This window comes from Paroedura picta, chromosome 8 (assembly GCF_049243985.1).
Source record: "Paroedura picta isolate Pp20150507F chromosome 8, Ppicta_v3.0, whole genome shotgun sequence".
In the NCBI taxonomy this organism is placed as follows: Eukaryota; Metazoa; Chordata; class Lepidosauria; order Squamata; family Gekkonidae; genus Paroedura; species Paroedura picta.
Genome location: NC_135376.1, coordinates 96,507,200 through 96,519,325, shown reverse-complemented (window position 1 = coordinate 96,519,325; position 12,126 = coordinate 96,507,200). Strand labels below are relative to the sequence as shown.

The following is a 12,126-nucleotide window of genomic DNA, read 5'->3' as shown; positions in this document are numbered from 1 at the left end:
AGAGAACACCCAGCGAGCAGTGATGGACGTTTATGCCCAGTGGCACCCAGAGGTTGCAGGGCACCCGGATCAGGGTAGAACTTTCTCTGGGAATGTCATGGACTCTGCTACAGCTCCGAGGACCAATGTGGGGTTCACAGATGATGTCTGGATGGCTGAGGGACTTCTTGGCGCCCCATGGGGAGATGGTCTGTCCGGACTAGCAGGTGGCCATCACTGTACACATCCACCTTGGAGGGGAGCGCTTGTCACTGGGCATGCTGTCAGCGAGCAGCTACCGGATCAACCCCAGCTGGGCAGCAGACATAGAACTGGAGGAACCAGAGCACCTGGGTCTGGCTCGTATGAGTGGTGCACCACAGGTTAGAATAATAGAATCATAGAGTTGGAAGGGGCCATACAGGCCATCTAGTCCAACCCCCTGCTCTATGCAGGATCAGCCCTAAGCATCCTAAAGCATCCAAGAAAAGTGTGTATCCAACCTTTGCTTGAAGACTGCCAGTGAGGTTGTGAGACAGTGTCAGGAACCAGGCGGAAGACACCCAAGTAAAGTCACTTGAACAAGCAATTCCCCGAGACCACGGTTGTAGCGAAATCCAAAAGGAATGTTTTTTCAGCAGACATATACAAAAGACATCAAGAGGAAAAGTTCGATGAACAAACTCTTTGGCAGAGACAAAGGATCAATGGCCCCATGGGGATTTTTATACCTGGGGTTGAATAAAGGAGGGGGGATGAGGGATTCATATGGCGGAAAAATACAATGGTTCTCAAGAGAACCATCTGGCCCCTGTTTTGATCTAAAAAGTTACAAGTGTTGAGACTTCACAGCGCTTAGCAAGGTCAGGAAGCAATAAGGGGTTCTGGCAGAGGGATGCTTTGGAATGCAAGAGAGGAAAGGAACCAACAGGAGGTTTATGGATTTATGGCCAACAGCCCAGGAGTCTCTGGGAGAACACAGGTGAAACATGAACCCAGGGTTCATGACACTCTACCCCCTCGAAGCCCCTCCCTACGCACCTGGGACCACTGTCTAGGATTGTGTGAAAACTTCTCATTAAATTTCTTCACCAACACTGGGGCATTGACATCGTCTGTATCCACCCACTCAATTTCAGAGTCTGGAAAGCCCTTCCAAGCCATGAGGTACTGCAGACGTTTCCGCGACACCCAGGAGTACACCACTTCAGACAGCTCGTAGTGGGTTTCATCCCCCACCATGACCGGAGGGGGAGGGGGGTGAGATGGATGCCACTTTTACGGCAGGGGAGCAGGCTTTAGTAGGCTCACATGAAAGACTGGGTTTACTTTTCGGTAGTAGGTGGGCAGTTCCATCTTCAACCCAACCTCATTCACAACCTTGAAGGGTCCTACAAACTTATAACTCAGGTTTTTGCATTACCGCCTATTCTTTAGGTATTTGGTGGAAATAAATACCATGTCTTCCACTGCGTAGGGGGGGCTGGCTGGCGCTTCTTGTCCACCCAGATTTTGAAATCTGCTTTCGCTTTGGAGAGCAACTCCGAAACATCCCCCCCCCCCACATCTCCCGGACCTTGTCCGGGGGAGAGGCCCGCTTAAGCAGACTGACATGGAAAACTGGGTGTGCCTTTTTGTAGGCTGCGGGCAGCTGAACTCTAATGGCCACCTGATTTATTATTTCAGTGATCTTAAAAGGATCCATGAATTGATAACTGAGCTTTTTACAGGGCCTTCTATTCTTTAGGTGTTTTGTGGAGATGAAAACCATGTCCCCCACGGTGTGGGGAGGTGAGAGCTGTCTCTTTTTCTCCAAGCTTTATAGGTATCCTTTGCCTTCCCCGGGGCTTTGAAACCTCCCCCCAAGCCTCCTAAACCCTTGTCGCCCATTCATCAACCCTGGAGGGCAATACCTATCCAGGAGGTTCGGTAAACACAGGAAAGCACAAAACCATGGACAACCTCGAAGGGGTGTTTGCTGGTGCTCACATGCTGTGCGTTGTTGTATGCATACTCCACGAGAGCGAGCAACTGGGTCTAATCTTCCTGGTGATAGTTTAAAATGCACCGCTTGCTCTAGGACCTGATTCACTCTCTCAGTTTGGCCATTTGTAGTGGGATGTAGGCAGTACTGAAACCCTGCACTACCCCCGCCAGGTCCAATAGGGCCCCCCAGAACCAGGCAATGAACTGGCTCCCACAGTCGCTGATCACCTTGCATGGGAACCCATGGAGTCTCACCACCTGTACTAGGAATAGCTCAGCCAGCTTCTGTGCAGAAGGCAAGCCAGTGCAAGGGACAAAGTGTGCCTGTTTGGAGAACACGTCCACCACCACCCAAATCACCATTTTCCCTGCGCTGGGGGGAAGGTCCGTGATAAAATCCATCGAAATTCGGCCAATCTCCCCGGTACCACAACACCTGATGTTCAGGCAATTCGAAGGCAAGGGAAGGAGGAATGGGGTCGTCCACTAGGACCTTTCTCAACTCCGCCAGGTCCTCCCCCTTGAGCGCGGGCTTGAGTACATCCCCTCGACTTGGTTTGACTTTGTGTTTGCACCATTAGCCCTAGTTGCTGCAGGTTGAAGACAGTGTCCACCAGCTGCCCCTGCCCCTCCTCATCAGCATACATGTGGGAAAGGGCGTCAGCCAGGAAGTTGGTCGTTCCTGGGATGTGGGAGAGTCTAAAAGTTAAATCAGGTGAAAAACTCCGCCCACCGGATTTGTTTGGCATTTAGGTGGCATGGCTTCCGGAGGACCTTGAGATTCTTATGGTCCGTCCAAACCTTGAATGGCTTCTTGGCCCCTCCAACAGATGCCTCCGTGATAGCCGTTTTGACCACTGCCGCCTCTTTTTCCCAGATGGCCCAATTCTTTTTTGCAGGTGCAAGGCCGCAACTTTCCATCCTCCCCCCTCTGGAGCAAGCCCCCACCCACTGCTGAATTTGAGGTACCTATTTGGATCACGAAGGGTTTGTTTGGGTCTGGGTGGGCCAGAATAGGCTACATGGTAAACAGCCTCTTTAGCTTTGCGAATACCCTCCCACTCTCTGGTGTCGAATCCAATCCCGCCCCCAGGTACCGTTCCTGCTCCCCCTTTCTCTTAGTTTTGAGTAAGTCTTTGAGAGGTAAAGCCACCCGGGAGTAGCAGGCGAGGAAGTCACAGTAGAAATTAGAGAATCCGAGGAAGGACTGCAGCTTTTGGCGAGTGCTTGGCATCCCCCAGTCAAGCAATGCCCGCACATTGGCCGGGTCCATCTGGATTCTGGCGGCTGAGACCTAGTACCCCAGATAGTCCACCCGGGGACGGTGAAATTCACACTTGGACAGTTTTGCATAAAGCTCGTGCTTGATCAGCCTCTTTAACATTTCCCTCACCAGCTAGATGTGCTCCCCCTATGACCTATTGTGAATCAAGATATCATCAAGTTAAACAACCACCCCCCCCCCCCCGGAACAATAGGTCATGCAGGACTTCGTTAATCACATTCATGAAAATGTCAGGCGAGCCGTTGAGACTGAATGGTATCACAAGGTATTCGAATTGCCCTAGGAGGGTGTTAAAAGCCGTCTTCCATTCATCTCCCTCTGGAATCCGGACCCAGTAGTAGGCCTCCCTCAAGTGCAGTTTAGTAAAGATCCTCTCCCCTCCTCCAGTCTACCCAGGAGATCCTTGATCAGGGCGCGGGGGACTTTGGAATTCACTTTGGAAACCGTGTTGATGGCCCAATACTCTGTGCACAGTCTTAGTGTGCTGTCTTTCTTTGTGGTCAACAGCACAGGGGTGGCCATTGGGGACGTAGCTGGCCGGATGAACCCCCTCTGGAAGATTTTGTCTACAAATATGCTGAGCTCTGCCAGTTCTGTGGAACTCATGTTGTAGAGCTTGATGTTAAGCACCGCCCCAGGCATCAACTCAATGTTGCAGTCAGTAGCCCAGTGGGGGGGAGGCTGGTCGCACTCCTCCTCTCAGAAAGCCTCCAGTAGGTCTCCAGCAGGAGGAACATCTTCAGTGCCCTCCCCATAGAGCCCCATGGCTTGTGGCCACAGGCTTAAAAACAAAGGGCAGGCCTTCCAAGGTACCAGAGACCCAGCAATGGCTGTGGGCTTCCCTTCCCCCAGACCTTGAAACCAAAAGTGGAGGCAGCAGTTGGGGTGGCTGAAGTTCAATTCCTTTTTGTCCCAGTCTATTATGGGGTGGTGGGTCTCCATCCAGTATATTCCCAGTAAAATTGAAAAACCCACCATCAGGGCCACTGTGAGGGAGATGCTCTTCCAATGGGGCCCAATGTTTAAAGCCAGGGGTGCAGTGGTGTGGGTAATGGCCTTCTCCCCCCCCCACCAGGAACACATCCACTTGCCTCATAAGGATCAGCTTGTCCAGGGGTTCACTCCCCGCCAACAGGGCCTCGGCCAGGTTGGACCAAATGCGGGAAGTGGAACAGCCTGAGTCCACACAAACCTGCACCTTGATCCTAGTGGCGTTGTCCTTATTGATTAGTACTGCGGGAAGGAGAATGGGGGGAAGAATACTCGTGGGGGCGCCGGCATTCCGATTGGTCAGGCCTGCTGAGAGGCACCCCACTGGGCAGACTGACTTCGTTTTCCAAGTCTGTTGAGTGCACTGATTCAGAGTTGTCCACCTCCAGAGCTTCCCAGGTTGGCTACTCGGGCACACAAACAGGTGTGAAGAACTCGCTTAGCTTACCCAATTTCTGGGAGGAGCGGTCACCCACCTTCAGACGGTCTGGAGTGGCTTTCGTCTTGTGACCGACTGGTGGGGACTTTCTTTGCGGACGCCTGGATGGTGGACGACGCAGCAAAATGGCCCTTGTCCTCGCACTCCAGGGAAGACCTTGCTGACGGCGGTGGTCCCTTTAGGAAGCGGATGGGCGTGCCGGGGTTTTCCCCGTTGGGGGCTGTCGGGATGGTTTCAGGTGAGCAGCTATGGACGTCCACAATTTTGCTTGTAGTCTACCAGCTTTGATTCCACCCGGCCCGCCATTAAGATCCAATCTCTCACCATTGCTCCTCCATGTACCAGAACATCTGATCGATGTCTCTGCGGTAGACCACCTGCTTCTTTCCCCTCCCCCCTGCAATCTGTCGGAATCCAGGGAGTCGTCCTTTTCCTCCAGATCCTCGGCGGTCAGGTCATGCGGTGGGCGCTTGCAGGGGTCGCACTCAGCGAGCAAGCACGTGGAGTTGCTATCCAGGACATTGGCTGACCGATTCACCACCAGGGTCCGTAGACCAGGTCCCGTCCACTCCATCACGGATCAGCTCCCCAGCAGGGAGTTAACCGGCATGTCCAAATCACTCTCCGGCCAGTGGGTAAAAGGCCCCAGTGTCTGGTCACCCATCGGAGATGTGGGCCTGGCACCCAGCGGTCCACAGCACCCTTCTGGGCCAGCTCTGTTGATACTGACGGCACCTCTTCGCGCGTTCAGCTGTCCAGGGGATCTGTCCCTGAATCATTTTGCAGGGCCGCTGTCATGGGTGGCAAGGCACTTCGTGCTGAGGATTTACAGGGGGTAAGCTAGTCTCTGCAAACTTGTCAGGAACCAGGCAGAAGAACCCTCTACAGCAGCTTGACAAAGTCGAACATCGAGATCATCGGTTGGTGAAATCCAAAAGGAAAACCTTCATTCAAGATTGTACTGAAAGACACAGCAAGCAAAGTTCATTGAATCAAACGTCTTGGCAGAGACAAAGAACAACAAACCCAAGGGGTCTTTTACACTAGTCGAAATAGGGGAGGGGAACAAGGGGGCACCTAGGCAGGAAGGTGCAAGGCGAAAAAGTCCGTTGGTTCCCAGCGGGACCCAGCTTTGATGTAGAGAGGGCTGAAGTTTTCATACATTGCAGACAGTACAAGGTCATTCAAGGCCGGATGAGAGCAAGAAAAGATAACACCGTCTGGCAGCAAGCCGCTTTGGAATGCAGAGGAGGGTGAAGGAACCAAAAGGGTTTTATGACTTTATGGCCACAGATCAGGAGACTCCAATTTGAAACGGGGGTCAGGGATTCATGACACCAAGTAAGAATTGCAACTGGCGCCTGGTCCAGGGAACCTTCCACTGTAGCACAGCCGTCACTTTGATGGGTCCATCTTGGCCAAAACGCAGTAGCCCAAAAAAATCAACCTGTGGGCGATGGAACTCACATTCAGACAGCCTCGCATACAACTTGTGTTTTGCTAGCCTTCTGATAACCTCTCTCACTAACTCCACATGCTCCCCCTCCATTTGACTAAAAATCAAAATGTCATCAAGTAAAACCACCACCACCCCAGGTACAACAGATCATGTAAAACCTCACTAATCACATTCATGAAGATGCCGGGAAAGCCGCTAAACCTGAACGGCATCACGAGATATTCAAACTATCCCGCAATCCGGACCCAATAGTAGGCTTCCCACAAGTCCAGTTTGGTGAAGATCTTCCCCTCCCCCAGCCTCCCAAGCAAGTCTTTGACTAAGGGCAGGGGGTAGGCCCTTTGACACAGCATTAATAGCTCAGTAGTCTATTCACAGCCTTAGTGTCCCATCCTTCTTCTTAGCGAAGAGAATAGGGGCCGCCATTGGGGATGTTGCCGGGCAAATAAAACCTCTTTGTAAGTTCTTGTCAATAAACTTTTAGAGCTCGTCAAGCTCCACTGGACTCATGTTGTACAGTTTGGCCTTGGGAAGCATCGCCCCAGCACCAGTTCTACTGCACAGTCCATGGGACGGGGGGAGGGGGGGCAGCTGGTCACATTGCTTCTCTGAAAAGCTTCCACCAAGTCGTGATAGCAAGGGGGATTACCCCTCCCCTTCCCCATACAAGCCGAGGTGGAAGGTCTGGATCTTCTGCTCCTCGTTCAGTGTCCTGAACTTCTTCAGCAGGGAGCAGAGGTCAGTGACATACTCCCAACATTGGGCGCCCCTTCTGCCTTAGGTCAGCACTTCCCAAGCCTTCATTTCTCGGAAAGGATCTCGCAAAGTGTCATGGCCTCGCAGAATGGGCTCACCTGGGTTGCCTCTGGGGCTCCCGGGTGTTCTGGTTGATCCACCACTCCTTCGCTCACCCCTCCAGATTGTTGCTGAAGATTCAGATCAGGTCGGCTTCGGTAGTAAAAGTGGCCCGCCAACCAGCCCGGAAACCGTCCATCTGCAGCAAAGAATTGTTTGCATATTCCGGGGAGCCATCGAATTTCACATGGAACACCTGTTCTGCTGGGTACTGGTGCTGGTGGTCTGGCTGAGCTGGGGAAGAGGGTGCTGGAGCGGTGGGAGCCACCGGCATGTCATAAAACTCCACGCCTTCCTAGGGAGGTTATTTTCAGATAGGGGCATACAGTTTACTGCCTGATTATGGAGGGCAATGTTGAGATTGCTGGGGGTGGAGCAGGGGCCACCCACACACTAACGGCGAAACAGAGCAGGTCAATCAGATTCTGGAGCAGTACTTGCAATGCTTCATGAACTACCAACAGAATAACTCGATATATCGCTCCTGCCCCTGGCGGAATTTGCATATAATAATGTCCCACATACTAGCACATTTAATAATGTCCCACATACTAGCACTTTGAAGTGATGTATGGGTCCGCCCCGCTACCTTTCAAACAAAAGAGGAGGGCCGGAAAGATAAAGGGGCGGGGAGTGGGCGCTCGCTGCCACTGCCATATTAGGCATTCAGCGGAAAATAACTCTTCACGGGATCAGGACCAGCGCCCAGTCTGGCAGGTCAGGGGGCGTGCGCAGTTGCCTTCTTGCGAGGGGATTGTGTCAGAGGCAGAGAAAACTCACAACAAGGCTTCTATAGAAAGCTTTACTTGGAAGTAGATCTGAATACTCAAACATCTGAAGTCAAGACTGTTCGATATCGGGAAAGCAGGCAGTTATCCCGCCTAAACCAGCCCCATTCCCAAGGGAGGAGTGACATCCCCCAACCAGGTGCCATCCTGACAGATTGCTCTTTGCTTTGGCCATGCAAAACCAGCCAAACGACCAAGTTGTCCCAGAGGGGGCGGAGAGAGTGACTCTGACAGACGGAATAAAAAGCAACTGTAGCAGCAGCGGCAGCTTCCTTCCTTCTCTCTCCTAACTCCTCCTCCTCTTCCTCTTCTTCTCTGCCTTGGTGGGAGCACACAATGTGGCTCTCGCTGCTCCTGTCCCTCTGTCAGGCTGTGGAGCTGCAGTCACTTAGGCAAGGCTGGCGAGGCGACGGCCTCTCCGAGCAAGCTTGCAGGCAGAAGCACCCCGCTGTCACAGGGATGTCCGCACACAGCCTGCTCTACAGCGACTTTTCCTGCTCTTTGTCTCCCGCCGCCAGCACCCCACCCTCTTCCACCATAAACCTCTTCAAGTGGAGGCTCTGCCAGACCCACAGCCTGGACCTCATGATCATTGGCTGTTCCAGCAGGGAAGAGGCCACAGCTCTGGGGGAAGCTGCAGGCCTCACTTCCCAGGCCAGGGTGGGTGGCGGCAGCGGTGGCAGCCCCTCAGCAGAATGCTTGGCTGTGGCGGAGCTCCCCCCTCCCCCGGAGAGTCTCCGTCATTCGCGCGGCCCAAGGAGCAGGGCCACCACATCTCCGAAGCCCCCCCCCCCAAGTCCCCAGCCTCGGCACGGCCCAATGTGGACCTGTTCCTTGGGCCACGCCAAAGCTTTCCCCCCACCGGCCACCGCCTTCCGACTGGCAGCTTAACTGTCAGGGCCGGGCCAAGGGGCCAGGCCCCTTCAAGTTTTTATCCCAACTCACCCTGACCCTTTGTCCTCCCACATAGGCCTTACCCTTTTGCTTTGTCCGCTCTCGCGGAGCGGTTTACAGATGGTTATGGGTTGTCAGTCTGAAAGGCCCTTCTGTAGGTAGCTCAGACTCGGCTGGTGTTGTCCGTTCGCGAGTGAAGCAGGACTTGCCCTGGTGAGCACTTGGAAGGAAGACTGCCAAGGGAGTCCAGCATCAAGACAGGGGTGGCTTGAGGGCATTTCCTACCACCAAGTCCAGAAGGGGGGGCAACAAGGGCGCCACAATATTAGGCATGTGCGCAAAAAAAATCGTACTTTTCTGGATTTGGCCCGAAACAATTTGGGCCGAATCCAAATCGTTTTTATTGTTGTAAGTTGCCTTGAGACGACTTAGTCAGGAGAGACGGGATATAAATTAAATTATAAATAAATGAATACCCTTTCACTTTTTCGGATTCGGTCAAACAACTGATAGTGACAGGTGCACTGCCTGCTCTCTTTAATTTCCTCCCCGTTAGGAAGCAGCGTGATTGTCATTATCAGGTGGTTGGCACGCAATTTCTCCTCCTGCCTCCTCAACCACCGCCTTAGAAAGAGGGGTAGAGTATGCATTTAAATGGGCTAAATCATCACCAAGGTGCGATTCACTCACTACTGATTTGGATCGTTTAAATTCCGGGATGGGCAGTTCAGATTGGTCTGAAAAGTACCTGATTCAGCATTGAACTGAATCACCCGTGCCTACTCCATATACAACCTCACAATTACAGTTAGAAGGGAGAATGAAGAAGATACTATGTAGGATATATAGAGACATTGCACCGGCACAGGTGGCTTTATTAAGAACATAAGAGCCCTGCTGGCTCAGACCAATGATCCATCTGGTTCAGCATCTTGTCTCAAACAGTAGCCAACCAGTTCCTCTGGAAGGCCAACAACAGGGCACAGAGGCCAAGGCCTTCCCTTGATGTTGCCTCCTGGCTCTGGGATTCAGAGATTTAGTGTCTCTAAACGTGGAGGTTCCCCTCAGCCACCAGGGCTAGTAACCATTGGTAGTCTTCTCTAGGAATCGACCTAATCCCCTTTGGACGCCATTTATTCCTCTGGAAGCAAATTCAACATTTTGATCACTCTCTGTGGAAACCATTGTAGCCCATAAAGAACAAGACATGGTTCATGGGGAATGTATGGTATGGGCAGTTTTCTGCCAGTGGAGCAGTGTGTGTGTGACCCCACGTGGAAGAAAAGGTATCATTTGGGGGCCCACACATGCTGGTGGAATCTTTAAAGGATGAAGGTCCAAGATGACCACCCGGGAAGAGGAAGAGGAGAAAGGGGAGCAGCCATCTAAGAAAGTGGAGCTGATGTCATTGTTCTGCGGGATGCTGGTCATGTAACTTGATCAAAGGCCACCGCTTCTGGTATATCTTGCTTAAAATCTGATAGTGCTTGTTCTAAACGTTTGTCACCTTCTTAAGGTTACAAGTCCATGAATGTATGATGAGGCAAACTTCACGTAGAAGGAGATTGCATAATAGAACTTAAATATTTATCCCCACTAGCTTAGCAGGCGAGGAGTCACTAAGTCATTCTTCTGCATCTTCCCGTTGTATCATTTATCACCGTGCTCCACAACACGACCCAAGGAGAGAGGGTGAAATATCTTCTCATAAAATTAGAATAGATGTGCTACCTCTTAAAGAAAGAAAAACAAGTCATGAATTAATAGTTCCTTAATAAAAGCTGCACTTAAATCCTTACACCAAGTAGATGTAGACAAATGTGCAAGCCCTTCTCTTAAGAGGTTTTTATGAAATCCCGTTCTGCGAACTCTGCAGTGTTCACTGTCGTTTGTCTTGTGTGCATCTGCGCGAGAGCTTCAGCCTCCAGGTAAAGAACGTGGTCCTGCTGCAGCTCCAGCCCTGGGTGTCTCCAGCAAGGAAGGATGGGAGCCGGAGGGCGGGGGGGAGGGAGCGTTCAGCTTCTGAGTTTGGCCTGGCCTGGCCAAAGGGATCCCAGGAGCTAAAGTTTCCCTTAGGAATTGGCAGGACATGGCGCATCCTAGAGCTTGACCTGAAATGATGGTGATGTCATAGTTATTGGCTCCTCCATCCAATACTGGCTGACCTCCAACTGTGGCTTTGGGGCAGTGCCTAAGCCAATTCCTTCTCCAGCTGTCATATTTTGAAGGGGAATCATACAAGGCATGAGCTCAACGAATCCCCCTCCCTAGTTTTCTGAGTAGCACTCTTCTCAGCATATGTCTTGAGATTCCTTGTCATTCTTTTCAACTAGATCACAGGGATTGTTTCTGGAATGTGCAAAACAAACAGAAATCCAGTGTGCTGTTTTACATCCCTTGTTCAGACACTTGTTATTGGGGTTTCCAACACACTAAGAAACTAATTACTGTTCTGGACAAGAGGATTGGGAAATAAGGCGAGTTCTGGAATTCCAAGGGTTCCAGGCTTCCTTATCTGGAGGAGGAACAGAAGCCATGTGTGGGGGTAGGGGGGGTAGCAAAAAAGAAAAAAAAGGATTTAGGTATGTGACACTGGTTTCAGAACATTGCTGCCAGTGGGTGTGTATGTGGGTCCTTCCTCCACATAGAGTCCCTCCCGCACAGGGCACCCGGTGGTCACAGGGCCACTGCCTCCCTTCCCAGTGAGTTAACATGTGGACAGGAAGTCTTGCTAAGCCTAGTAACGTGCATAGACAAGTGTGCCAGTCCTAGGGATGGGTACAAACCAGGAATATTGAGGTTCATGGTTGTGGGTCTGCAAGATCCACAAACCATCCCAAAATTTTACATTTTCCAAACAGATTCAGGCTCGCAGTGCGGTAGACCTGTGGGCCGGACATGCCCAACTCACTGTGGAGCCACAGGGGGAACATCTCGTCGGCCTGGCATGCGTGCTTCACCTGTTGAAGGATGCTCTGCAGTTTTGGAGCACTGCCAGCCCCTCTGCTCAGCGTGAGCAGAGAGAGAAAGACAGGTGGTTCAGAGCCTTGAGTCCACCTTACACAAACTCAAACAGGAAGAGATAGCCATAAGGGGAGGTCCACATCTGAAGAACCCAGTAGCCAAGCCCCTCAGTTTGGCATGAACAGACAGACAGGTACCTCAGAGCCCTGAAGCATGAAACACCCAGCCCACTTTTCACACGGACAAATTTTTCTCCACAGTAATCCAGCAGCTCCCTTCTCTCACTCTTCCTGCATGCTGCAAAAACTGCCAGTGGGGAAAAAAACAGCTGCACGTGAGCTGAGAATATAAAGCGAAATGGGAGCTCTCTTGTTGGTGGCCAGCACTGCCTGTTGAGCTTTAGAAGGCCACTATTGGTGTTTCCAGGGCTGCAAAAGTACATTCCCACACACACACGCACAATGCTTTGATGATCAGTTGATCAGCA

General features: G+C 51.8%; 1 protein-coding gene across 13 annotated transcripts in view; it reads left to right on the top strand.

Moving 5' to 3' along the window:
- Positions 1 to 12,126, top strand: part of ZMIZ1 (zinc finger MIZ-type containing 1) — a 410,316-nt gene that overhangs the window by 384,443 nt on the left and 13,747 nt on the right. The window contains exon 23 of one of the 13 annotated variants that reach the window (XM_077350903.1): positions 2,865 to 2,938. The exons of the other annotated variants lie outside the window; for them this stretch is intronic. Coding sequence (XP_077207018.1) covers positions 2,865 to 2,923 — 59 coding nt within the window. The 3' untranslated portion in view covers positions 2,924 to 2,938. Of the gene's footprint in view, positions 1 to 2,864; positions 2,939 to 12,126 lie in introns of those variants that run through there. 13 annotated transcript variants of the gene reach the window in all.